At 43.9% G+C, this 27,973-nt stretch overlaps 1 protein-coding gene across 1 annotated transcript; it reads left to right on the top strand.

Moving 5' to 3' along the window:
• Positions 1-27,039, top strand: LOC137528269 (transcription initiation factor TFIID subunit 9-like). The gene is made up of 7 exons (XM_068249559.1): positions 1-154; positions 3,182-3,263; positions 7,893-8,029; positions 14,302-14,436; positions 18,983-19,064; positions 21,550-21,663; positions 26,732-27,039. Exons 1-7 carry the CDS (start codon positions 104-106, stop codon positions 26,896-26,898), a joined length of 768 nt encoding a protein of 255 aa, XP_068105660.1. The 5' UTR covers positions 1-103; the 3' UTR covers positions 26,899-27,039.
• The last annotated feature ends 934 nt before the right edge of the window (positions 27,040-27,973 follow it).

Below are 27,973 nucleotides of genomic sequence, written 5' to 3' on the forward strand. Positions count from 1 at the left end.
GCTCAGCATGTCGGGGAGGCGCTATTTGCCATACACCGAGTACTTCCTGTGTTGTTTTCCTTGATTCCTTCTGGAAGTGGCTGTGTTTTGGGTGTAAGATACTATGGAGCAGGCGAAGATGGCGTCTCCTAAGAGTGCGCCGAAAGATGCTCAGGTAGGCGGCGTGCGATGCTGGAGCTCGGGCTGCTGGTGTGGCTGCTGGAGGAGGCGGAAGCGCGGCTCTCCTCTCTACTAGTGTGTGGATTGTGTAACAGAAGTGTATGTAGGAGCATGCCTATCTATTCACAATACACTGTAGGATAGAGGGAGTAGAATATTGGGAAATTTACCAATATTCTACTGCCACTTGTGAATCACGAGGTAGAGGGAGAGAGCAGGCGCTCAGACAATGGACATTGCAATGAGGAGCTAAATAGGCTATCAGAAGTTTAAAGTGCTCAAAGTGACAAAAATAGCCATATGTGCATACAAGCTGAAGGACGGGAAAAAGTAGCAGCTTGGCATTTGTTTGAACTTTTATTGCCGCATGATGTATAGTTGCATACAATTCAACTTCTTAGTGAAACTAAATGCAAGTACATATGGCTGGTGCATGGGTGCAGGTGTTCCAACATTTTAGCATACCCGACAAAATAGCATACAAATGCTACTGAGCATGTGCAAAGTCATGCAGGTCATAAATTAACCCCATCAGCAGCACTAAACTTGCAAGCTGGTTGGAACACATGATCATGGTAGTGGGCATTAGAGATGGGAAGTTAGGATCTTTTCAATGATCCGGATGATTCGAATCGGATCATTGAAAAGATCCGGATCTTTGATCCGAATCTCGGATCATTTTACAAGGGAAGCATTTGGGGGTGAAATGACTAGCAGGGCAGGAGAAGGAGAGGGGGGTGGACACACAGAGAAGGGGAGAAGATGGACAGAGGGCAGGGAGTGGACAGAGAAGGGAGGAGGGACGAGCAGAAATGTTTGCACACAATACCCACATGCTGTAATCATATGCTTTACATATATTTCACCTACATGTTCATCTGTATACCTTGAATGGAAATGTCGCACAGTGAAAGAAAGCATTCCCAGAAGATAAGTGCAGCTGTTTAGAGCGAGTGCAGGAGGATCATATTGCCCTGCAATCACTGTGCCTGCAAAGTTACTGAGCTCTGCTGAGCTGAGCCAAAAGCTTCCAATGTGATCACTGTGCACAACTACGGAACAGACAGCCTATAATGAGCAGCACATTATAGCCAGTATGTGTGCTCTACACACATCTGGCAGTGGCACCCATGTCCCCCCTCTCTCATCTACCTGTGGCTGTGCAAGGCTGCCTCCCCTCCAACAGAGCGATCCATCTCTGCTCTGCTTCCAGGACCCCGCTGACCGATGAGAGGGGGGCGTGTCGCTCCTGGCCCCGCCCCTTTTGTGATCCGAATCACTCATTTTGATGATTCGGATGATTCGACTCACAAAATAGATTCGGATCAAAGATCCAAATCGTTCATGATCCGGACAACACTAGTGGGCATCAGTTGGTTTGTGGCCTGACGATCGTTTTGCTATAATCCCAAGCTTTTTTTCACACGTGAATCATTGTTGAATAAGCTAATAATGAGGTCAGGAGGAACTTTTTTTTTTTTTTTTTTTTTTGTATTATGACACCCCTGTTTGGGGGTATTAAAAAGGGATGTAAAATTTTACATTGTGCTGATAGTGCATTTAAAATGTAACAAGCATAATGTGAACGGAATACCATGACTTATGCAAATAGCATAAACACTCTGTATCCTAAAAGTGCGTACACATCCTTTGATGGATATCACCCGTTGGGGATCTGGGCCCGATCCTCTTGGAGAGATGGGCCAGGCTGCATAGATGTGATTCAGCTGTGTAGCTAAAGAGGTGCTGTGTAGCTGATAATGTGCTGTTGCTATAGGGTGAGAGCTGATCCGCCGGTCGGATTGCTTGCAGATTGGGGGTCAGGTGTCCCGAACCATTGTACACACGCCTGATTATTGGCTGAGGCTGTAGTTATGGTTTGACTTTAGTCAACCGTGTGTACGGGCTTAAAGTGTACCCAAGCCAAAGCTTGGGTACAAAGTGAGATACTTAAAGAGAGGTAAGCCTCAGAATACAAGATACAAGATGGATTTATTCGCCAAGTACGGTGGTGCCGTACTCGGAATTGCTTGTGGTACACATGGCTTGGCAAGTACGTAATCCTACTCTGATGTCCCCGTCGCTGAGCGCGGCCCCCTGGAAGCCTTGTCACTAATCATATCAGGGCTGAGCAGCGAGCCCACATGCTGGCTTGTGCGGCTATGCTGCACGAAGTGAAGCTGTGTGGCCTCTGTGTAGGGGGGCCACGCTCAGCAACAAGGGCAGTTGGACCACCGAGGGAAGCCTCAATAGGATACTGAGGCTTCCCTCTCTTCAAGTCAGTATTTTATGTGGAACACGAGGTTTGGCTCAGGATTGCTTTAAGGGCTCATTTCCACTGTGCTCCTGCATGCGTCTTGCCAGACGCGATGCCGGCACAGCTGTGACACGTCTCGCAGCCGAATCCCTCTAGCGCTATGCATGGCTATGGGATTTGGATAAGATTATGCTGCAGTTCGTCAGATTTTTTCCTCGGCCACAAATTCGGATGCTCTTCATTCACTTCTATAGGCTGCCACATTCCATCCACATTCGTTGCCGGGGAAGCGGTCCGTTTTCGCACAAATTGAAACCTAGTCTTAGTATACATTGCTACACTTGTGCTATCTCTGCATGTAAAAAAAGCAACATATGTTCTGCGCATACTAGTGTAAGTTGCTGTACTCTGCTTATGTAATACTATGCACTATCAGCACAGTGTAAAATTTAGTGTCTTTGTTTTTTAGCATTTAGATTCACCACGTGTATATATATATTTGATTTGATGATTTTTTTTTTTATTTATTTATTTATTTTCTTTATGGACCTGTTCTGTGACCTGGGAATTTATTTTGTACTGAGTGATGGCTAAGGTTGTAGTTAGTAGGGCTTGTCAGTTTGTTATAGCCTACACATTATTTGCCTCTTTGTGCCCTAAGTATATTACACCATTTGGTATGATTGTGATTTTACAAAATCATGGTATTCAGTTTTCTTTATACTGTATAAACTGAGTAATATTAATTAAACATTTTGTTTGCAGGTAATGGCGCAGATATTGAAGGATATGGGAGTAACAGAGTATGAACCCAGAGTTATAAACCAGATGCTGGAATTTACATACAGTAAGAGACTATTCTGAGAGAAAGTTTATGTGTGAAATGCGTTTTATTGTTTACTTTGTATGGTCAGTGCAGAAATTGAATTGTAGCACCTCTGCCTTCTATATCTTGGCATTAAAATAAAGATATTTGCGAATTCTGTTTTTAAAGGGAACCTGAGGTGAGAGGGATATGGAGGCTGACATGTTTACTTCCTTTTTTAACCACTTCACCACTGAGGGGGTTTACCCCCTGACCACCAGAGCAATTTTCACCTTTCAGCGCTCCTTCCATTCATTCGTCTATAACTTTATCATTACTTATCACAATTAAACGATCTATTTCTTGTTTTTTCCACCACCAATTAGGCTTTCTTTAGGTGGGACATTATGCCAAGAATTATTTTATTCTAAATGTGTTTTAATGGGAAAATAGGAAAAATGTGGGAAAAAAATTAATTAATTTTCAGTTTTCGGCCATTATAGTTTTTAAATAATGCATGCTACTGTAATTAAAACCCATGAAATGTATTTGCCCTTTTGTCCCGGTTATAAAACCATTTAAATTATGTCCCTATCACAATGTTTGGCGCCAATATTTTATTTGGAAATAAAGGTGCATTTTTTTCAGTTTTGCGTCCATCCCTAATTACAAGCCCATAGTTTATAAAGTAACAGTGTTGTACCCTCCTGACATAAATATTTAAAAAGTTCAGTCCCTAAGGTAACTATTTGTGTATTTTTTTTTATTGTACATTTTTTTTATTTTTTTTTATTACAAAAAAAAAAAAAAAATGGGAGTGTGGGAGGTAATGAGTAAATTTTTTGTGTAAAAGTAATTTATTTGTATGTGAAAAATGTGTAGGGTGTAGTTTTACTATTTGTCCACAAGATGACCACAGTAACTTTTTTGTTTTAATGAACAACAACTACAACAAATAACATTTGTAGAGCGCTTTTCTCCCATAGGACTCAAAGCGCATAAGCATGGCTCCGACCATCGTGGTACAGAGGAAGAATTTTATAAATCTGGAAATGCCAGGCTAAACAGGTGGCTTTTCAGTCTGGATTTGAATAGCTCCAGGGATGGTGCTGTCTTTACTGGGTGTGGTAGGGAGTTCCAAAGAGTAGGGGCAGCATGACAGAAGGCTCTGTCTCCAGATTTTTTGAGGTGCACTCTGGGAGTGACCAAGTTTATAGAACTTGCTGATCTGAGGTTGTGAGAGGTGTGGTGCAGCTTCAGCAAGTCCTTCATGTATCCAGGGCCCAGATTGTGCAGGGATTTGAATGTCAGCAGTCCAATCTTGAAGAGTATTCTCCATTCTACTGGTAGCCAGTGCAGTGAGCGAAGGATCGGTGTAATGTGACAGTGGCGAGGCTGGTTTGTTAGCAATCTGGCAGCAGCATTCTGCACTAATTGCAGGCGACGCAGGTCCTTTTTGGGGAGGCCAGCATAAAGGGCATTGCAGTAGTCCAGCCGTGATGTGATGAAGGCGTGGACTAGGGTTTGAAGATCCTCTGGGGGAATCAGATGTTTAATCTTTGCAATGTTCTTCAGATGAAAGAAGGAAGATTTAACTACAGATGAAATTTGGTTTCTGAAACTCAATTCCCCATCGATTAGTACGCCAAGGCTGCGCACAAGGTTGGAGCTGTTTATGTCTGAATTCCCAATCCTGATTGGTGTTGCTTTAGGATAGAGCTGTTTTGATGGCGAGCACTGGCTTTGGACAAACAGGACCTCAGTTTTGTCAGCATTCAGTTTCAACCAGTTATCATTCATCCATGCCTGAAGCTCAGCTAAGCAAGAGTTTATTTTTGGGGTAGGGTCTGTTCCACCAGGTTTGAAGGACAGGTATAGCTGTGTGTCATCGGCGTAGCAGTGGTACGTCAGGCCATGTCGTTGGATAAGTGTACCGATTGGCAACATGTAGATTGCAAACAGCAGAGGGGATAGGATTGATCCTTGTGGCACTCCGAATTGTAGAGGTGCAGGTTTGGACATTATAGGTCCTAGGGATACTCTCTGTGTTCTGTCAGTCAGGAATGATCTGAACCACTGGAGGACTGATCCACTGATGCCACAGTACTCCTGCAGTCTGTTAAGCAGGATTTTATGGTCAACTGTATCAAAAGCAGCTGAGAGATCCAACAGGATTAGGATGGAGCATTCCCCTCTGTCCCTTGCCATGAGCAGATCGTTGCAGACTTGGATGAGGGCTGTTTCACAGCTGTGGTGTTTCTTAAAGCCAGATTGTAGAGGGTCCAGGATGTTGTTTACTGACAGCCTGGTTTCAAGTTGCAGATAGACAGCCTTTTCAATAACTTTACCTAAGAAGGGGAGGTTGGAGACAGGTCTGTAGCTGCTCATAGCATCTGGATCCATGGAAGGTTTTTTAAGAAGGGGCTTGATGATTCCTTCTTTTAGAGAGGTAGGAAACCTCCCTGCTTGCAGAGAGCAATTTACTATTTTGTGAAATGCTGGACCAAGCAGGTCAGGGCATTTCAGCATATGTTTAGTTGGTCCAGGTCGCAGGTTGTCTGGCGGAGACGACAGAGGATGTCTGAGATCTCTTCCTCACTAATACTTTTGAAGTCAGTCCAGGGTGTTAGGTTGTTTTTGCAGCTATTTCCATTAGTTGCATGAGTCTTGGGTGCTGTGGACTGAATGAGAGACCGAATAGAAGATACTTTGTCAGCAAAGTAGCAAGCAAATTTCTCACATAACTCCTTTGAGGGAGTTATAGTGTGTTTTAGACAGGATGGATTACATAGTCTATCAACTGTGCGGAATAGTTGGGCTGGTCTGTTGGCGGCCTTTGCGATCTCCTGTGATAGGTAGGAGGATTTTTTTCTTGGTGATCGCATTTTGGTAGCTTTCCAGGTGAGAGACAAGGGTGTGTTTATCTTTTGAATTCTGAGATTTTCGCCACTTCCTTTCTAGTCTGCGCACTTCTTTCTTTATGTCCTTTAGTGAGCTGTCAAACCACCGTGCATGGTGAAGTGGTGTAGATCGTTTGATGCGAACTGGAGCGAGGGCGTCATAGGCAGATGACACTGCATGGTTGTATATCAGGACCATGGAGTCTGGGTCTGCGCAATGATTGGTTAATGCGTCAGAGTTGAGGATATTCTGAACGTGCTGGGGTGAGACATCTTTCAGTGAATGGTATTTTATGAGTTCTTTCCCTCTGTGTTTTATCGCTGGTGCTGTCAGAGAGAAGTGGATGGTGTGGTGGTCTGACCATACCACTGGGTTTATATCCATGTGTGATATTAAAAGTCCGGAATGAAATATAAGATCCAGGGTGTGCCCTTTCGTGTGGGTGGGGAGGTTGACAGCCTGAGAGAGACCCAGTTCACTCATTATGAGAAGTAGTTCACTTCCTAGCTGGGAGTCGTGATCATCCACCCATGCATTGAAGTCTCCCAGGATGATCCATCTAGGGTGTTTTACTGTTACGCAGGATAAGAGTTCAGATATTTCCTTAAGAAAGGCTGGACCATTTTTAATGGGACCTCCAAGCGTCCTTCCGGAAGCTTGGAGGAAGTACTTGGAGGCTGGGTAAGTTTGTATCTTTTTACAATGATCGCGCTGCCCATCGGAGAGCAGCGGATCATTGCGGGGCTTAGATCAACGAATGGGAATGGATTTTCCCGTTCATTGATCTCCGGGCGAGCGGGCGGCGGCGTGTTTACTAGCGGCGGGCGGCGTGCTTACGAGCGGGAGCGCGGGCAGTGGCGGGAGTGCGCAAAGTACGGATTTCTCCGTCCCTGGGGGTTAAAGGATGGAAAAAGGGACTGAGAAATCCGTACGGGCGGGGGTAAAGTGGTTAAATAATGCACATTGCCTGACCGTCCTGCTGATCCTCTGCCCTTTAATACTTTTAGTCATAGACCCTGAACAAGGTGTGTGATTTAGACCCTACTGACCAGAAAGATCAGCAGCACTGCCAGGCAACTGGTATTGTTTAAAAGGAGAATCAATATAGCAGCTTTCATAGGTCTCAAACGTTGGGGTCCTTTTAAAGGACAACTAAAGAGTGAGCTATATGGAGGCTGCCATGTGTTTTTGTTTTTTTAAGCAATACATGTTGCCTTGCAGCGCTGCTGACCCTCTGCCTCTAATACTTTCTGCCATAGACCCTGAACAAGCATGCAGCAGATCAGGTGTTTCTGACATTGTCAGATCTGACAGATTGGCTGCATGCTTGTTTATGGTGTGATTCAGACACTTTTGTAGCCAAACAGACCAGCAGGGCTGCAAGGCAACTGGTATTGTATAAAAGGAAATAAACATGTCACCCTCCATATACCTCTCTCTCTTCAGTTGTCCCTTAAATGCTAAAGTTACGGTCCCATTACAACTCCAGGGTCACAAGGAGAGGACCACAGTGCTGCTTGGCTACAAGATAAAGATGTAGAGTCTCTGTGGCAATACTAATAATTACAGCCACAGGCTCTTCTCCCGGGCTGTGAAGTTGCAGTTTTTCTGTATATTGAAGTCAGTTGGTAAGAATGTTTTGACAAGTACCGGTACTACATGTAAATTATATAAACTAGAGGATAATCCAAGTTGTCACTGCAGAGGGGTCCACAGTAAATAATGCTTATATGCATTTTAAATGATTAAATATATATACTTTGTCTTTAGGATATGTGACCACAATACTGGAAGACGCAAAGATTTACTCAAGTCATGCTAAGAAGAACAATATTGATGCAGATGATGTCAGACTGGCCATTCAGTGTCGGACAGACCAGTCCTTTACATCTCCTCCTCCGAGAGATGTGAGTGTAAAGCTACCAACACACATTCTATGGTGATCAGACATGCAAAGGACAATCCTAATACTGTGTGTGTGTGTGTGGGGGGGGGGGGGAGGGGGGGGATTTACAAAGGTTCAAGCGCAAATCATCCTAGTGCATTTGTTCTTTTCTTTGGGGAAGGAGGAGAGGAGCACATTTCCACTCTTGGAGACTACATTGGCGATCAATTGGCAATATCCAATCTGTACACCTAATTTAAGAAAAAAAGTGGAGGCTTTGGTGGGGAGGCAACGGGAGAATGCAGGGCCAGTGCTTCTCTGCTTACCGAATAGGAAGAGGATGAGGAGGCAAGCCGATCACAGCCGGGTGTTTACTAAAATTGGCCAGTAGAAATTATAACTGGTCTCCCAGAATGCTTGGGGGGTTGATGGGGAGTTCCTGCATAGCTTATCAGCCTAGGCTACACATCACTGGAGGCTGGGTTTCATTCCAATATACAGCAATATATACTTTAGATAAAGGAAGTGTTTCTGATGCTGAAACCAGGAAAATGACTGTAAAAATGGGTATCCTGAATAATGTCGCTGCAGTCCCTCTGTGTAGATGATGGGCAAGATTTTTTTTTTTATTCTCATTGCCGTCTCCCCCCCCCCCCCCCCCCCCCCCCCCATTACCTCCCTAGGTAAAAGTTGTGGTCCAGAGTAATGTGGTGGCATCTAGGTGAAAGATTATACTCGTGCGCCTATGCATAAAAATAAATGCAACATTTATTAAAAGTTTAAAATAAACAAGCATTCATATGTTGAGTAGCCAGCACCGGTTTAGTAGTAGATTCAGATATATCAAAAGTCCTAGGACCAACTCCCTAAACTTTTCTGCCAACAACCAATTCATGCATGCATATATTCACTAAAAATAAACGGGGAATTCCCATATAATCCTTCAGAGAGCTCAAATATTGCAGAGTTTCCAGTGGATACCTTATCAAAGGCTTCTAATGTCACTTCACCATACAGATGTATTGATTGCCTTTCAAAGCAAAGTCTTGTCCACCATGCAGGTTATATAGATCATTCAAAACTGTTACTGCATCGTCCCATGGGACTAATATACCACTCTTCCTCCTGAAGTAGGTTTTGAAAAATCCTCCGCTGCCACAGCAGCTAAACTGACAGTTTGTACAGTCTTACGTATAACTCACGTGTCTTCAGATAGGAGAGCAGAGGGGGTTTTCAACCCTTCAAGCTTCTTCACACCCCTGAGCGGTCTGAGTCACGGCCGTTGACTCGCTGTTAGACGCACCGCTGGTGTGAGTAAAGGCTGTACACGGACTTCCGGTGTAGCGGGTTTAGCGTAGCACGGAGTCCAGGGGTGACGTCACCACACTTCTCAGCCAATAGCCAACGCGTTTCGGTAGGTTCCGCCTACCTTCTTCAGGGCGGGTTTCCATTGGCTGTGCTCCTTCTTATGCTCTATAGCTCCACCCACCTCTCTCCGCATTATACATACTATTTAGAAAACTGTCACAATTTCTTCAAAATGCAAATATTTCAACATCGGAATTAAGTCCCTATGGGGCCAAACTGTCAAGGGTGTATATCCACTCCGCTTCTTTGCGTGACCCTTTTTTAATATAAATGCCTCCTCTCCAGTCTTTTTCCACCATCTATATTGCATAAAACTTGAATGGTTTTAAACTTTTCCCGTGATGTTTCTTAAAATGTTTGCTGAGTGGTTGTTTGTTATTACCACTTTTGATGTTATTTATATGCTCTCCTATTCTGGAGAGAAGCTTTCTCTTTGTCCTACCAATGTATTGTTTACTGCACCCACACTCAATAATATAGATCACCCCAGTGCTATTGCAATGCAAATCTCCTATTACATTAAATTGTTCATGAGTTACACATGACTCAAATACCTGTATTGGTGCATGATATTTTGTATTCTTACAGGGAACACAGAAGCCACACCTCTTAAAGGAACCATTTCTTTTTTTCATTTCTCACTCTTTGTGGCTCAATAACAGTTGGAGCAATAACATTGTTAATGTTATTAGCTATGCTAAAAATATATTTTGGTTTTTCAGTTAAAATTCCATTCAACGTCTTATCTTTCTGAAGAATCTCCCAGTGTTTTTCTACAATCTTCCTTACATCATTGGACTGTTGATTGTACTGCATTTTAATACTAGGTAACGGAAACACATGATTCTTACCCTTTTGGTTTTAATAAATCCTCCCGACTAAAATCCCTTACTTCGCTTACTATTTGTTCCAACTTTGAAGTGTCCTATTTCTTTTCCGCAAACCTATCCCTCAATATCAATGATTGCTCATTATAATCTTCTATCTCTGTACAATTGCGCCTTAAACGCATAAATGGACTTTTTGGGATGTTAGCAAGCCACTTTAACATGTGGCAGCCATCTAAATAGATAAAACTATTTGTATCAACTTTTTAAAAAAAAGTCTGTCTTAATTTGACCTTCATCTATAAAAGTATTCAGATCCAAAAAAATTAACTGAAGTGCTACTGTACTCACATGTAAATTCAAGATTATAGTCATTTTTAATATTTAACCATTCCAAAAAGTTTTTTAGCTCCCCACAACCCCCCCCCCCCCCCCCCCAAATTAAAAATGCATCATCTATATAACTCCTCCAGAGGACGAGGCTCGCCCCGGGGCCCTCTAAAATAAAACGTTCCCGGTAGGCCATATACAAATTAGCGAACCTCGTCCCCTTCGCCGTCCTGACCCGCTGCAGAAAATACTGACCCTCATAAGAAAAATAATTGAGTTAAAATAAATATAATGGAGTCTAATATAAACTCACTTTGCACTTTAGGGATACCTGTGAGTTCGTTCAGAAAAAAACAAACAGCTTCCACTCCTTTAGTGTGATCTATAATAGTATATAGAGATTTGCATTGCAATAGCACTGGGGTGATATATATTATTGAGCGTGGGTGCAGTAAACAATACATTGGTAGGACAAAGAGAGGGCTTCTCTCCAGAATAGGAGAGCATATAAATAACAAAAGTGGTAATAACAACCACTCAGCAAACATTTTAACCACTTGAGTACCAGCACCCTCTGCCCCCCTTAAGGACCAGAGGGTGGTGGTACAGTAAACCGCCGATCCCCGACGAATCGCCGCTAAAATCCGCCGGTCACGTCGCTCTGTCCCCGCCGCAGGCTGCTCTCTCTGCCGACGCTATGACGGCAGAGCGCTGTGCGCCGGTCAGGAGCTGCTTTCATTGGCTCCTGACCCTGTCACTCCATGTAAGCCAATGGGAACGGCTTACATAAATGACAGGGCCAGGAGCCAATGAAAACTGCTCCTGCCCGACTCACAGTGCTCTGCCGTCATAGAGGCGGCAGGGCAGCTGAATGCGGCGGAGACAGAGCGGGCGGGGGCGCGCGACGAATGGGACGTAGAGTTTGCGTCCGGTCAGAACCACAGCGCCCCCTGCCCGCTGTAGATTTCAACTACGCCGGTCTGCAGGTAGTTAAGGAACATCATGGGAAAAGTTTGAAAACATTCAAGTTTTATGCAATATAGATGGTGGAAAAAGACTGGAGAGGAGGCAATTATTTTGATAAAATGTCACACAAAGAAGCGGAGTGGATATACACCCTTGACAGTTTCTGATGTTGAAATATTTGCATTTTGAAGAAATTGACAGTTTTTTCTAAACAGTATGTATAATGTGGAGAGAGGTGGGTGGAGCTATAGAGCATAAGAAGGAGCACAGCCAATGGAAACCCGCCCTGAAGAAGGTAGGCGGAACCTACCGAAACGCGTTGGCTATTGGCTGAGAAGTGTGGTGACGTCACCCCCGGACTCCGTGCTACGCTAAACCCGCTACACCGGAAGTCCGTGTACAGCATTTACTCACACCAGCGGTGCATCTAACAGCGAGTCAATGGCTGAGACTCAGACCGCTCAGGGGTGTGAAGAAGCTTGAAGGGTTGAAAACCCCCTCTGCTCTCCTATCTGAAGACACGTGAGTTCTACGTAAGACTGTACAAACTGACAGTTTAGCTGCTGTGGCAGCGGAGGATTTTTCAAAACCTACTTCAGGAGGAAGAGTGGTATATTAGTCCCATGGGACGATGCAGTAAAAGTTTTTTGAATGATCTATGTAACCTGCATGGCGGACAAGACTTTGCTTTGAAAGGCAATCAATACATCTGTATGGTGAAGTGACATTAGAAGCCTTTGATAAGGTATCCACTGGAAACTCTGCAATATTTGAGCTCTCTGAAGGATTATATGGGAATTCCCCGTTTATTTTTAGTGAATATATGCATGCATGAATTGGTTGTTGGCAGAAAAGTCTAGGGAGTTGGTCCTAGGACTTTTGATATATCTGAATCTACTACTAAACCGGTGCTGGCTACACAACATATGAATGCTTGTTTATTTTAAACTTTTAATAAATGTTGCATTTATTTTTATGCATAGGTGCATGAGTATAATTTTTCATGGTTTTTGGTGTATAGTAACGGATACTGTATTTACCAGGGCTGTGGAGTCGTAGTCGTGGAGTCGGGCAATTTTGGGTGCCTGGAGTCGGAGTCGGGAAAAAATGCACCGACTCCGACTCCGACTCCTAATGAATTTGTAACTAATTAAAATAGAAAATATGATAAAATGTTCTATTTCTCAGATAATAGTCATTAAAAATAATGTATATATACAGTAATAGCTGTGCTTAGTCCACAAAAATGAAATAAACCAATCAAAATGAGTTACTTGTGCTGCTTCAATAAAGCAGTCCCCGTATTTTTAAGGTCAGCTATACATATCTTATTGTGACTGTATATATGATGTGTACACAGGAATCTCTTATATATACTAAATAACATCTATGCTGTAAGAATAAAGCCTGATGTGTAGCTGTGTCACTAATCGAGATGGTCAATGAGATGGAAATAATTCTGCATTGATGCTGATTTATGCAAATGTATGCACTCCCTTTGCTGATGAAATCAAATAATTTGATATGTTGTTAAAATTTGGTTTGGTGTCTACAAATTAAAGGGTACCTGAGACGGATGAAAAGTAAAGTTTTATACATACCTGGGGCTTCCTCCAGCCCCCTTCAGGCTAATCAGTCCCTTGCTGTCCTCCACCACCCGGATCTTCTGCTATGAGTCCTGGTAATTCAGCCAGTCAGCGCTGTCCGGCCGCATGCCGCTCCCACAGCCAGGAACATTCTGCACCTGCGCAATAGTGCTGCACAGGTGTAGTATGCTCCTGGCAGCGGAGTGTGTGCATGTGCACTACGCCCGACTGGCTCAAGTACCTGGACTCATAGCAGAAGATCCAGGTGGTGGAGGAGGACAACGAGGGACTGATTATCCTGAAGGCGGCTGGAGGAAGCCCCAGGTATGTATAAAACTTTAATTTTATCTGTCTCAGGTTTACTTTGTTACACAGTAGTACTATACTCTACATATGCACTCCCCACAGAGCTGCAGGGAATCCACTGAAAATGTTGTGCACATTGAACACAGAGGTGTTGTCTGTCACCCATAAACCTTGTTCAGATTGTGCATGAAGAATGTGTAATAGAGGAAGAATCTCCTCATTCCCCTGCAGAGTACCTGCACATCATTCTTACATTGCCTAGGGCCTGATAGATATTCTTTGTTCCGGTTTGTACCTTTTTACAAGTACTCTTACCAAGGACTAGTTTTAGTCTAAAGGGAATAAATATAGTAGTCTACATATCCTTCTCACTTTAGTTGTCTTGTAAAATTCCTAAGCGTTGGCAGTTAAGAAACGAATTTCATGTTACATACTTTTAATCAACAAAATTGTAATATGCAAATTAGAGGAGTCGAGGAGTCGGAGTCGGTGGAATCCTAAACTGAGGAGTCGGAGTCGGTGGATTTTTGGACCGACTCCACAGCCCTGGTATTTACTTGGTGCTGCCAGATTTGACTATATTTATAAGCGCTAGAATCCTCAAACCCCCTTTTATCTAGGTGAAAGAGCCTGGTGCATGGAATAACATCATGGTTTGCTTAAAGGGGAATTACATCACCCTAAGTTTGAAGACCATTCTATAGTCTCCACTGTAGGTTTTGTGCTGCATCATACAAGGACAGTAGGCTGCGAAGGGGTAATCAGAACCAAAATAACAAGAAAGGACAGCCCTGTGAAGGGAAAGCAGATGTGGGAAAGTAAGAGAGGCATGTGGGTAGAGTTTGGACAGCCTGTTGGGCAACTAATGCTGGATGTGTGTTGATCTTGCTATATTATTTTGTTTCTTTTAGTTTTTGCTAGATATTGCAAGACAGAAGAACCAGACACCACTACCCTTAATAAAGCCTTACGCCGGACCCAGACTGCCTCCTGACAGATACTGTCTCACTGCACCGAACTATCGCCTTAAAACTATACAGAAAAAGGTATGTAAACCAAGACTGTCATCCTCATGAATTTTTTGCAGCATTGCCACTGTGCATCAATCCTTTCCTGCTTGACTTCTAAGCAGAAATAGATAATCGTAATGGTGACAGGAAAATACTGTCACTTCTAAAGTAAGGTTTGCGCATGCCCACTTGAATGAAAACCTGTTCATGGCTTTTTTTTTTCGTTCTATGCACGAGTGCTTCATTATGCTGTTTCTAAAGTGCTTTTTTTTCCCCCAGTTTTTCATAAATCACAGCCATGCTGTGAGGCTGTGTTTACATCTGTAGTGTTAGTCTCAGCTGCTCCCCTGCCTCCTGCATAGCTCCGGTCCCTGCCCCGTCCCTTCCCTTCAATCAGCAGGGAGGGAAGGGATGCAGGCGGGGACTGGAGTTCTGCAGGAGGCAGGGAGAGCAGCAGACTGACACTATAGAGATAAACACAGCCAGCTCTGACAAGCTGTTTGTCAGCAGCATGGCTGTGATTTATGAGGGATTGCAGAGTGCAGGGGGACCTTAGTGGAGTTTGGGATAGCAACAGAGGCTGGGCTGTATAGGCAGATCCAGCCTCTGTATGCAGATAATATTCTTCAAACCCACCTCGGGTTCTCTTTAAGGTAGCCATACACTGGTCGATTTGTCATCAGATTTGACCAGCATATAGATCCCTCTCTGCTTGAATCTGATCAGAGAGGGATTGTATGGATGCCTTTACTGCAAACAGATTGTGATCGGTTTCATGCTGAAATCGATTCACAATCTGTGGAGCTGCCGCCGACTGCCCGCCAGCTATACATTACCTGGTCTGGCCGGCGCGACTCCCCCGGTCTCTGCTGTCTTCTTCTCGTGCTGGTCTCCGGTCCGGAGACCAGCACTGAACTTCCTGTCCAGGGGAAGTTCAGTGAAGCTGGAGCCCGGAGTGGAGAAGAAGACAGCGGAAACCGGGGGAATCGCGCTGGCCGGAATAGGTAATGTATCTCCGCTGTATTGCGTCCGTCGTCGGGCATTCGAACGCCGCTATCGCCGCACTCCCGACATGCCGGCGATCGAGAAAAATCTTCCGCATGGATGGATCGATGGGAATCAACGAGAACGATTGATTTTGGATGGAAATCGATTGTTCTGTCAGCGTTTGCACGACTATTTCACAGCAGATTTGATCACAGTGATCGAATCTGCTGTATATTGGTGGGAAAATCGTTAGGTGTATGGGCCCCTTTATGCAACAGAGCAATTTTCACCTCCCATTCATTTGCTAATAACTTTATCACTACTTGTCACAATTTATTGATCTATAGCTTGTTTTTCCCGCCACTAATTAGGCTTTCTTTGGGTGATACATTTTGCTAAGAATTATTTTTTTATAAATACATTTTAACAGGATTAATAAGAAAAAAAATCATTATTTCTCTGTTTTCGGCCATCATAGCTTTAAAATAATCCATGCTACCATAATGAAAACCTATGTATTTTATTTGCCCGTTTGTCTCCGTTATGACACCATTTAAATTTTGTCCCTATCACAAGGTATGACGCCAATATTTTATTTGGAAATAAAAGTGCATTTTTTCCGTTTTGCGTCCGTCACTATTTACAAGCTTATAATTTAAAAAATTGTTAGTAGTATACCCCCTTCAAATGCATATTTAAAAAGTTCAGACCCTTAGGTAACTACCGGTATGTGTCTTTTTTTTTTTCCCCCATTAATTTTATTTGGGTAATATTTTGGTGTGAGAAATAAAGTTAATTTTTAATGTTATTATATGTGTAAATTGTAATGTAAAAAATATGTAGATGTAGTTTTACTATTTGGCCACAAGATGGCCACCTTGAGTTTTTTTTCTCCTTGTGCTTCTCACTAAGCGGAAGCACAAGGGGGGCGTGGAAAATTGTACATGCAGAAAGACTTGACCCTCTAGTAAGAGCGCTTCGGTATTTCTGCTGGGAACACGGATCGGGAACCATTTTCCCATTCACTGATGCTAGGGCTACCGGGGGACAGCACGGGGGCGGAAGCGCGGCACCACAGCAGAGCAGCCGCCCGGACGTGAGCTTCATGTCCGGGTGGCAGAAATCCTTAAAGAACAAGCGACACCCATGCTAACCTAGAAATAAAACATGTAAGTACAAGTAGTATTTATCTACTTATATAACAGATGTATTGTGCTATCCACGTAATTATTCCTGTGAATTTTATAAAGGAAAAGCAGAAAATCCTATTCTAGGCAGTGGCCATTTTGCCAAGCTAATGCTGACATATCCTGCCTGACTCTTGTTCCCCCCCCCCCCCCCCTCCCCTCCCTTCTTTTGCTCATTGTGTATTCATTAGCTGTCCTCCTCCCAGAGTCTTCAGAAACTCCCACAGAGGTGTATACTGGGAACTGCACTTTTTTTTTTTTTACTCCTCGAATCGCTGAGTGACCTCAGTCTTGCTTGTAAACACAAGTGATCAGAGGGTGTTTCTGATAAGCAGCTAGGCAGGGAAATGGAAGAGGAGGAATATATTATAGATAAAAAGAACTCCCAGCATTCAACAGCACTTTGCTAGCTGCGTGTGCAATCCGATCGCCACCGCGCCCCATCCCCCCCAGACTCCGTGTGCTGCCTGGCCAATCAGTGCCAGGCAGCGCTGAGGGGTGGATCGGGACTCCCTTTGACGGCACGACGTCTGTGACGTCATCCCGCCCGTCGCCATGGCGATGGGAAGCCCTCCAGGAAATCCCATTATTTGAACAAGGTTTCCTGATCGAAGCGGGTGGGGGGATGCCGCCCTAGGCTCGCTACATGATTTAAAAAACAACTGCTGCGCTGCCCCCTGTCGGTTTCTAATAGACCGCCAGGAGGGTTAATGCATTGCTGAGTAAACTGCCTGGCAGATCATATCGGCTGAGCGCATTGTTCTGTTACTCACCCCGCTCACTCTGTCAGCCCCTCTACCCACATTCATAACAACAGAAAACGTCACTATACTGCTTCTCTCTTCCCCCCCCCCCCCCCCCCCCCACAAAAAAAAGGTGTATATTAGATATGTGTCAGCCCTGGTGCTAATGGCGTAGACCTGTTTTGTGCTGGTTTTAAAGGAGAATCTGAGGACTTGCCTAACCTGCCTTTCTATCTTATGCTTGCTTTATTATGCTCTTTTGCCTTGCTGGACATTGCCCTGCATCTATTGATTGCTTATAAGCTCAGGAACGGAGTATTTACTGTGAGATGAGACACATCTTTGTCAGAACCAGGTGGCCAGGTGTGAATGCTGATGTGTATATGTGGTATGAATTGGGAGTGGAGTGACGGCCATTGGGCTGTTTTATGTTACCGTATATACTCACAAGCAAGCTGAATTTTTGACCCCCAAAAAGGGGGACAAAAGTTGGAGGGTCGGCTTGCTTGCGAGTCATGTGATAAAGCCCCCACTCCCCCCGCGGCTGCCGCTGCTATTACCTTAGCTCGGCGCCGCTTCTATTCCCCTGTCCTGCTCGTATACGGTAATCCACTCCACAGCAGCGCTCCCCACGGCGGCTGCTGTGATGACGGAGGAAACCATAGAGAGCGGTTCCCATAGTAACGGCGATACACATCGCCGCTACAGGAAGCCGCTCTCTATGGTTTCCTCCGTCATCACAGCAGCCGCCGTGGGGCGCGCTGCTGTGGAATGGATTACCGTATACGAGCAGGACAGAGGACTGGGGCACTATACTAGCTATACTGGGTACTAAACTAACTATACTGGGCACTATACTAGCTATACTGGGGCACTACCTACCCATACTGGGCACTATACTAGCTATGCTGGGGCACTATACTAGCTATGCTGGGCACTTTACTATCCATACTGGGCACTATACTGGGACACACTGTGGGGATCACACGGACAGCATTTCCTACCCCCGGCTTATATGAGGGTCAATCATTTTTTTTCCTGGTTTTTCAGGTAAAAGTTTGATAATGAATAAAAATACTTTTTGATATTTTAACAATTATTCTTGTCTTGTGTTGCTTGGAGTATATGCCCTGCTGTAGCACCTCCTACTTTAGTTAGTCCTGTTTTGAGTTTTTAGTCCTGTTTTGAGTTTTTACATAAACTAAGGGAAAGATTTTAGAGCATATAGAAAACATTTTTTTTTTTTTTTGTTCAAAGGGTCGACTGTATGCAGTACTAGCAAAGGAAAATAGCATTTTTCATGATCTGTTGTTCAACTAGATGAGTATGCAAATTTTCTCCATAATGGAAACGGCTACCAAATCAAAATTGGCAGCTGGTTAATTAAATCTAGCAATCAGCACATTGATTGGCAGCTTTTTTAGGTAGCCAACAATTTATTTTTCTGGGTGAGGGTAATTTGCATATTCAGTAAAATCTTCACCCACCTCTAAACTTGTACTTTAAAATGTTTCTCAGAATCTGATTGTTGGTCTTCCATGCGTTCCATTATTTCCAAAGTAACCATTCCTGGCTGCTAAGTCAGGCAGTGTCAGCTTTCTACAGAGTGCCATGTACATTCTTCAGCTGTCACTCTTATAGCTGTATGTTGTTTTCTTCCCTCAGGTTCCATCGTCAGGGAGTAGGATAACCGTACCAAGGTTAAGCGTTGGAGCTGTAACAAGCAGACCGGGCACCCCTACACTAGGTAAACCTTTTAGGGCTGAATAAGAGATGTGTGTCTCTCTGAAACTGATTTTTGCTACTGCAACACACACACACACGCACACCTCTGTCGCTGCATCCCCTCCTGTGCCTGTTGCGCATGTGCCACAGCATGGGGCTGTGGGCATGCTTTGGGCAGTGGTTGGGACGGGCATGCGGCTGAGAGTGGCTCATGTCAGCCCATTGTGAAACAGGCTTTGTGGCTAGTCATCCATATAAGAGCTAACAATAAGTAATAATACATTTTACATTGTGATAACTTTAGCAAGAGTAGATGTGTGGTAGTATGCCTCTTATTAGACTTGGTCTGCTAGGAACTATTATAAATCACAATTATGTATGAGTTAGTTAAAAGAAAATGCTTCAAATACTATAGTAGAATAGTAGAATGGCAAGGATGGTAAACTAAACCATAAATATAAAGACAGTATAACGTAACGTTTCCCACAAGTAGTCTTCACAAGGAAACGCCCCTTATTACTACAATTATGACTACTATACTGAGTAAGTTAAATGACTCATGGTCGGTATGGTCTGAGGCACAGGAATCTTATTCTGTTTCTGTCGCCCCCCCCCCCCCCCCTATAAATCTATGAAAATATGATCTATTCCACCACCTAGTTTAGCTAGAGAATGATGTTGGTTCAATGGCTCCTACACACATCCAACAAAGTGTTTGACCAACTCCATGACATAACTGCCCCATGACAAACTGTTTATACAACTTGTATTTTCCACGCACTGACCAACTAAACTACCAACGTGTTTGCATACTGCTCATGCAAGCAGAATGGCTGGCTACACGACACGGGCACATTCTAAACATTCGTACGCCGCTCAAACCACATTGTGCACACCTGGTTGACTGCACGATATCAGCCTAACATTCATATGAGTTCATCCGCTGGATGGTTAGGGCAAACTGCCTGTTATCAGTTGCTCTTTAAGTGCTAGTTTCCATGTAATGCATTGCAGAATCGTGCAGCTCTGTGTTGCGTGCCACTACTGGGGCGGAGCTTGCGATCCCATCCATTACACTGAATGGGATTGCTGGCGCTATCACCCCGAAATGCAGGCAACAATGCGCTGCGATTCAAAAGTGCCGCACATGTATGTGTGCCCCTCCCCCGCCCCTCTCAGTGAAAGAAGACTGAGAGGGGCGGGGGAGAGGCGGAGATACGCGCTGACAGATGCGCGTGGGGCAGGGCTGCGGCGGTTAGCCCTGCCCCAACCAGAAACCGCTCCCCCGCATTACGGAGGGGATTTGGGGGATCAGGGACCCCCGTTAAGCCGCGTGATTGCGGCGGTTTAGCAGGGGCACACATGCCCCTGCTAACGCTGAGGTCTGAAGCGAGATTTATTCTCGCTTCAGACTCTCTTTAAGAATGGCATTATTTGCTATAGTGCTGTGAAGATAGAATAATTATCTAATAGAATGGGACCGTCCATTCCAATTTAGCATACAACATATTTTTTGGAATATAAGACGCTCTGGATTATATGACGCACCTAGTTTGAGGGCAACAATCTGGAAAAAAAGAAAAATACTAACCTGGTGCGTCTAGTCAAGGGTGTCTTATGGACCTTTTTGCCCTCCATCCCGACTCTCTAAGCTACACTGACCAGCTAAACTACACTAATCCCTGCTGCCCTACCAACTAAGCTATACCACACTACATACTACGTAACACTACACTGTACTAACAGTACACTGCAAATGCTTCCATACTGCACCTATTCCTGCCGACTGCGTTCCCGTCCCCTTCACTCTGATCCTGTGGATGCTGTGTTCCTCTTTTCATCCTGGAGCTGGCAATATAGCAGGACACATCGGCTGCCTACCGCTACACCACTCTAAGTCCTCGGTACTTGTGCCGTACTTCCGCACTGTAATGCCAGCAGCGCACGGGCGCCAGGATCAAACTGCGTGCGGAGGAGAAGATGAGCCTTTCAGCATCCACAGGACCAGGGTAGAGGAGCACAGTGGCGAGATGCGATAAGTCCTTCCCTGTGCATGCTGCACTTTTCACCATATCTTCTGAATATAAGTTATGGGGAAGAAAACGTGCATCTTATATTTTGAAAATACGATACATTTCTACTGCCTTGAATCTGCATAAAGGAGTCCCAGTAATGGCTGACTAATCTGCATGGCGAGTTGAAATGGAAGCTCCATAGTGAACAACAATTTACTTATTAGACACAAACTCTGGAGATATTTCACTGCAACAGTAAACTTAATGCTCTTCTACTTTCAAAATATCACCAGACAGCAGTGCAGGTGAAGTTTAAAGTGAAAACAAAAAACTGAAAGGTTTATTTGTACTTTTTTGTTGTTTTGTTTCTAGAATTATTATGTTTTACTAAACCTAGAACAAATTCAATACCATAAGTCCAGCAGGTTCAATTTCATTTTTGGGGGGATTTTTTTTTTTGGAATAAGCCATTTCTGCTTTACTCTCTTTCAGGGACCCCGGCAGCACAGACTGTGTCTGTCTCCAAGGTCGGGGGAACACCGGTGTCACTGGCATGTCAGCGATTTACAGTACAGATCCCAACCTCACAGAACACTGTGAAAACAGGTAGCAACATTTTTCTACTTCTAAGTGTTTTTGTAAACAAACCATAAAGACACACAATGTAGTTCTGCACCTTTTTCAGCATAGCTTTGCAACCACCCAGAAAAAGTCTGACCCTTTGATTTTATTGTTGTCTCTTATTGTGAAGCTCTCCTGCCTCCAGAGATCTTTATAGTTTTAAAGTCCAATTCTGTGACTTTAGAAAATATAAAGAGTGGATTTCTCAAAGGTGCATAAACCCAACTAAGAAATGGGACATAAAGCGATAATGGCACAGTGGAGGGGGACAATGATGAGACTGTGTGTATGCAAATGGAATGTGTAGCATGCAGACATGTAAAGTACAAATAACATAGTCCCAGTCTATCACTATCTGTAATGTCTTTTTTATCATTTTGTAATTTACCTTCCATGAACTTAATAATTAAAGGACAACTGAAATAAGAGGGATGTTGAGGCTACCATATGTATTTTTTTTTTTTTTTAAATACCAGTTGCCTGGCAGTCCTGCTGATTTATTTGGCTGCAGTAGTGTCTGAGCACCAGAAACAAGCATGCAGCTAATCTTGTCAGATCTGACAATAATATCAGAAACTCCAGATCTTCTGTATGCTTGTTCAGGGTCTAGGACTAAAATAATTAGAAACAGAGGATCAGCAGGACAACCAGGCAACTGGTATTTAAAAGGCAATAAATATGGCAGCCTCCATATACCTCTCGCTTCAGTTGTCCTTTAATTTAACCTCCCTGGCGGGTTTTTTTTTTTCTTTAAATCCTGTAGCTAGCCTAGCGCTAGCTACTTGATACCCCCCTCCCGATTCCCACCCACCCTTCCGATCGCAGCCGGCGCCTATGCCCATCAGGAAATCTCGTTCTGAATGGGATTTCCTTCAGGGCTTTCCCCATCGCCATGGTGACGAACGGAATGACGTCAATGACGTCATAGGGAGTCCAGATCCACCCCTCAGCACTGCCTGGCACTGATTGGCCAGGCTGTGCACGGGATCTGCGCAGTCCGCTCCAGCCCACGTGGTGGTGATTGACAGCGCCAATCGCGCAGGCGCAGTACAGACGTCATCGCCGGGGACCGGGTCGGAGCTCCAGCGAACGGCTGCGGGGAGAGCTGCGGCAAGGGACGTGCTGGGAGCTTGGGGCTGAAGGAAGCCCCCGGTAAGTAGCTCTTATTGTCTTCATTTTTGCCTGACAACTCCTTTAACCACTTGCCGACCGCACACTCATACCGTGCGGCGGCAAAGTGGTAGCTGGAGGACCAGCGACGCAGATCTGCGTCGCCAGGTGCCTCCCTAATTAATCAGGTTTCCTGTTAGATCACGGAGCGGGTCTCCGTGAATAACCTGCGAGCCGCTGATTGCGGCTCGCAGTCTAAATGTAAACGTAGGCGATCCCCGGCCAATCAGCAGCTGGGGATCGCCTCCATGTGACAGTGGACATCCTGTCACAGGCTGCACAGGACGGATAGCGTCCTGTGCAGCCCCGATCACCAGGGGGGACAGGTAGGAGAGGGAGGGGGAGAATGTCGCCGCGGAGGGGGGCTTTGAGGTGGCCCCCCCCCCGCAACATGCCTGCCGATCAGAGCGATCAGACCCCCCCTGCACATCATCCCCATAGGGGGAAAAAGGGGGGGCGATCTGATCGCTCTGCATGTAACATGATCTGTGCTGGGGGCGGCAGAGCTCACCCAGCACAGATCATACAAAACAGCGCTGGTCCTTAAGGGGGGGTAAAGGCTGGGTCCTCAAGTGGTTAAGTAAACACAAGGTAACAAGTGAGGAATGTTACACACTCTCTGTCTGTGCAGGAGCTGGAGGACAGCCAGAGAGTGTGTAACATTCCTCACTTGTTGCCTTATGTTTACTTAAATGTATCATTATCCAACTTCGGCAGCAGCATTTCTCTGCACTGAACTTTCAAGCTCTGTGTAATCCTTCCAATGCTGGTCTAGTAAAAAAAAAATGCTGGTTGCATATAATATGCTGTAAATAATGTTTTAGAGCAAAGTTGAAATGCTGGGTTACATTCCACTTTAAAAACAAATGCCTTTTAGTCCTTTTAATCTGAACCCTGGTGGCCTTGAGGACTGAAAATGAGGAATCTTCATCATTTGACCAGGATTTCTCAACTCTTCCACAATCTATAAGGAAGGTTTGATTTGTTGCTCCTGTTGGAGGCATTTATCCCATCAAGGAGGGAAGTTGTCCCAGACAAGCGCCAGGACCGTAATAAATGCCCGTTTGTTGTTCTATCCATTATCCTAACTGTTCAAAGTTGAAATAGCAAAAAAATGCTTTTAATAGGCTTTTATGAACAGGCAGATAAGGTATTGGAAACACCATGGTTGGTTAATGAGCTTAAAACGATGCTGCAAGGTCCAGCTGGCAGGATGGGTGGAGGTAGTGAAGGTGTATGTGATACCTGTCCTGTGGCTGCATCTGGATCAGTCATTTTAATGTTGGAGAGCAGTCCCACATCTAAAGATTTTATCATGTTTGACAGTTTCACAGGCAGATACCTATTCCTATTTTTTTCTGTGCTACAATGAAAGGTTTCCATGTTTTGAAAAAAAAGAGTTGACTGTGCATCTAACATGTCTTAACACATATAAATTGGATTATTACATTTTAAATAAATAATCTTCAATAATGGTGTTCTAATGTGGAGGGTGAGGACAATTTCAAAACACAGGAAGAGTTATAGAATAGTTGGATGGCAGGGGTCAGCTCAAGATCTCTGTTCATTGTGGAGTAAAGTAGATTTATTATATTGTACTTCAAGGCACTCTGGCCTTACAGCACTGGGTCCCTGGCCAAGTCACTACCTGCACAGAATTTGTATGTTCTCACTTTTTTTATTTTTTTTATTATACATTTTATACAATTGTATTTATCCTCTAACTCCTAAAAAATCCTTTTTAGATATCTCATGGTTTTGTTTTATATTTAAACTTTTGCAAAGTATTGTCTCTGCTCAATGACAGTCTGTTAAGTGTCTGGGAGGTAAAATACATGAACTATTGATCTCCCCCTGCCCTCAGAAGTTGTATTCTGCCATGAAAACTGTTGTGGCTGTAATTTGCTTATCAGTGAGGCTTTCTGTATTCCAAGGTATAGACAAGACAGAAGCTGTCACTTGCATGCCTGAAAATTAACTCGTTCAGGCAGCAAAATAAAATCAGGAAAACAGACTGTTCATGTCACATCAGGGTACACTTTAAAGGATGAATATTTAAGTCAACCAATTTAGTGAATATTGTATTTGTATAAAAGCCCCATAGACCAATTCTACCTGCTCTTTTGCAGGGTTGGAGAGTAGATTATCATAAATAGAGGTATGAGCATGAGGCTAGAAAGTCTAGTTGAGTACAAGATAAATATTTTAAGCTAAACATAGGTTAGATGTGTGAGTTTGCTAGACTGTATTAACCACTTAAGGACCAAGGGATTTGTGGAGGATCAGTGCTGCGCGGGCTCTACAGCCCGCAGCACCGATCGTGTTAATGGCAGGGCGATCAGACTTCCTCCCCCCCCCCCCTTGTTTTTTCCCCACTAGGGGGGATGACCTGCAGGTGGGGTCTGATCGCCGCCGCTCCGTGTGGCCTTGCGGGGGGGCTCTTCAAAGCCCCCCTCCGCAGCGATCTCTGCCCTTCCCTCCCTCTCCCTGTACCTGTGTGCGGCGCAGGACGGATATCCGTCCTGCGCCGGATGGGATAGGCTTTAGCCTATCAGATGCCGGCGATCCCCGGCCAATCAGAGGCACCGCAGCGCCGTATTGATGTAAACAGCGTTTACATTACACGTGTGAGCCGTGATCGGCGGCTCGCACATTGTTCACGGAGGCACCGTCCGTGAACTGGCATCGTTTCCATGCTATACCACTTAAGACCTGCCGACGCCTATCAGCGTTAGCTGGTCGTTAAGTGGTTAACAAAGTCTGTAACAAGCCTATGTAATCTAGCTATTGCTTTAGTTCAGTCTTCCACAAATTGTAGCACAATCCCCTTTCTATTTAGGACTTTTGACCAGATACACCTTACTGTTGGTAGTACCATCTCAAGTACCCCTTGACACATAAAAATATATAATCCACTGGTTTTGTTTAAAAGGAAAAATCCATATCCCTCTGTTTCGGTTACCTTTAAACAAGAAAATGTTAAAATCACAAACAAGCCTATAAATATATATAGGTTTGTTTGTGATTTTAAAATTTTCTTGTTTAAAGGTAACCGAAACTGAGAGGGATATGGATTTTTCCTTTTAAACAAAACCAGTTGCCTGGCAGTCCTGCTGATCTCTTTAGCTGCAGGTAGTGGCTGAATCACAGCACTGAAACAAGCATGCAGCTAATCCAGTCTGACTTCGGTCAGAGCACCTGATCTGCATGCTTGTTGAGGGGCTGTGGCTGAAAGTATTAGAGACACAGGACCAGCAGGGGAGTCGGGCAACTGGTATTATTTGAAAAGGAAAAATCCATACCCTTCTCAGTTTAGGTTCCCTTTAGATCTCAGTCTAAACAGTCTTGTGTAGACGTCACAAGTATGCCTGGGGCCCAACTAAAGTACCCCCTGATATACATGTACCATGTGTTTAGAACCTAGGCTCTAGAAAGCTTCATACTTCACGCCTTGCGGGGATGTAGGGAAGAAGTTTTGGGAAAATATTATGACCTAGGTTCCTGAGGTTTGAACACACACCCCACTTCTGTTTAAAAAACATTTTAAAAATAAACATTTTTTTTTTGCCTTTGGGGGAAATATTGAAACAGTATGTAATAGATCTGTTTTGTGACCAGGATTTAGCTAATTTTAAATCTAAAGAATGATTGGGAAGAACCTATAAGAAGAATATGAGATGGAGCAGGCTGGTGTTGTACTGTGTTTTCTGGTTGAACTCCAATGGACTTATGTCTTTTTTTTTTTTTTTTCCCCCCTCAACCCAAATAACTATGTAACCATTGATAGTAACTGGATTGTGGAGTCTGTATGAGGCCACTGTCTGATCTAACTTGTAATCTTCTATAGAGCAGATTTAATATTTTCCTTTTTTTTTCTTTATAGCCACGCCCACAACGCCGACAGTTCAGAATGTTCTCATTAATCCTTCACTGATTGGTTCAAAGAACATCCTCATAACAACGAACATGGTTCCCTCACAAAATGCAACTAATGATTCCAATCCACTAAAGAGGAAACATGAAGACGATGAGGACTACGATGCAATATAAGACCCTGTCTCCAGATATGAAATATTTGATGCTAACTGATTAGGACTAAAGAGAGATACTATGAACTACTTTACATTTCTGCAGTTTTGTTTGATGTTTTTGTACGACTTAAAAGGAAACAAAATAAAAAAATTATGACCAGTTGTGACTACTAAAAATGGCTTATTTCTTAAGAGCATACCTGAAGTGGTTTTCTGTGTAATGAGTGGAGCACACAGGCATGTTCCTTGCTGGATCACATGGCTGTATGACTTTTTTTCCACCATCCAGAGACTCCCTCTCTTGCTGGTAAATCAGTGTTGAAAATTTTGATGGAGCTTTTGAACAGCCCACACAGGAAGGGCACATTAATCAATAGTACTGTAGCATTATGATAATCTGAATTGATTTCCTTCAGCAGTTGAGATGGGAAAACTGACTGCCGCTACAGTATATAAACTTGCAGTAAAAAATAAAACAAATATAAAACAGTCCAATGAAGCAAACAGTGGGGATTATTTTGCCAGAAGGGAAAGAAAATATGCATGAACTGAAATTAGATATGTAAGATAAAACATGCTACATCTCAGAAAAACAAACTAAAGTCCCAGTGGGATTTCAGATCTTCTGGTGAGCAAGTCCCTAATGCTGGGAATACACGGTTCGTTTTTGCCTTCGTTTAAACCTTCGATTCGTTCGGTAAACGAATCGAGTGTTGAAAACGTATGTGAAAATAGTCATAATCTCATTATAGTTTCGATTAATAGACCCCAAAAACGAACGACTAGTGATCGAACATGTTTGATATTATCTCTCTTTATCCATCTAATCGAGCCATTGGTAGGCTTGATGGCTGTTCAGATCGATTATATATTCGTTTATGCTAGTCCGTCCCTGTAAAAAGGGATTTTCGTTTCGTTTCTTTGCAGCCTTTGATCATTGGAAAAACGAAACCATCAGAATCGAAAAAAAAAACGAAACCGTGGGTGGTGATATTAACCGTATGACCGATTATTTCGGGATCGAAAAGGACAAAAGGCACAATCGAAACGAAGGCAAAAACGAACCGTGTATTCCCAGCATAAGTCAAAGATCC

This window comes from Hyperolius riggenbachi, chromosome 8 (genome assembly GCF_040937935.1).
Source record: "Hyperolius riggenbachi isolate aHypRig1 chromosome 8, aHypRig1.pri, whole genome shotgun sequence".
In the NCBI taxonomy this organism is placed as follows: Eukaryota; Metazoa; Chordata; class Amphibia; order Anura; family Hyperoliidae; genus Hyperolius; species Hyperolius riggenbachi.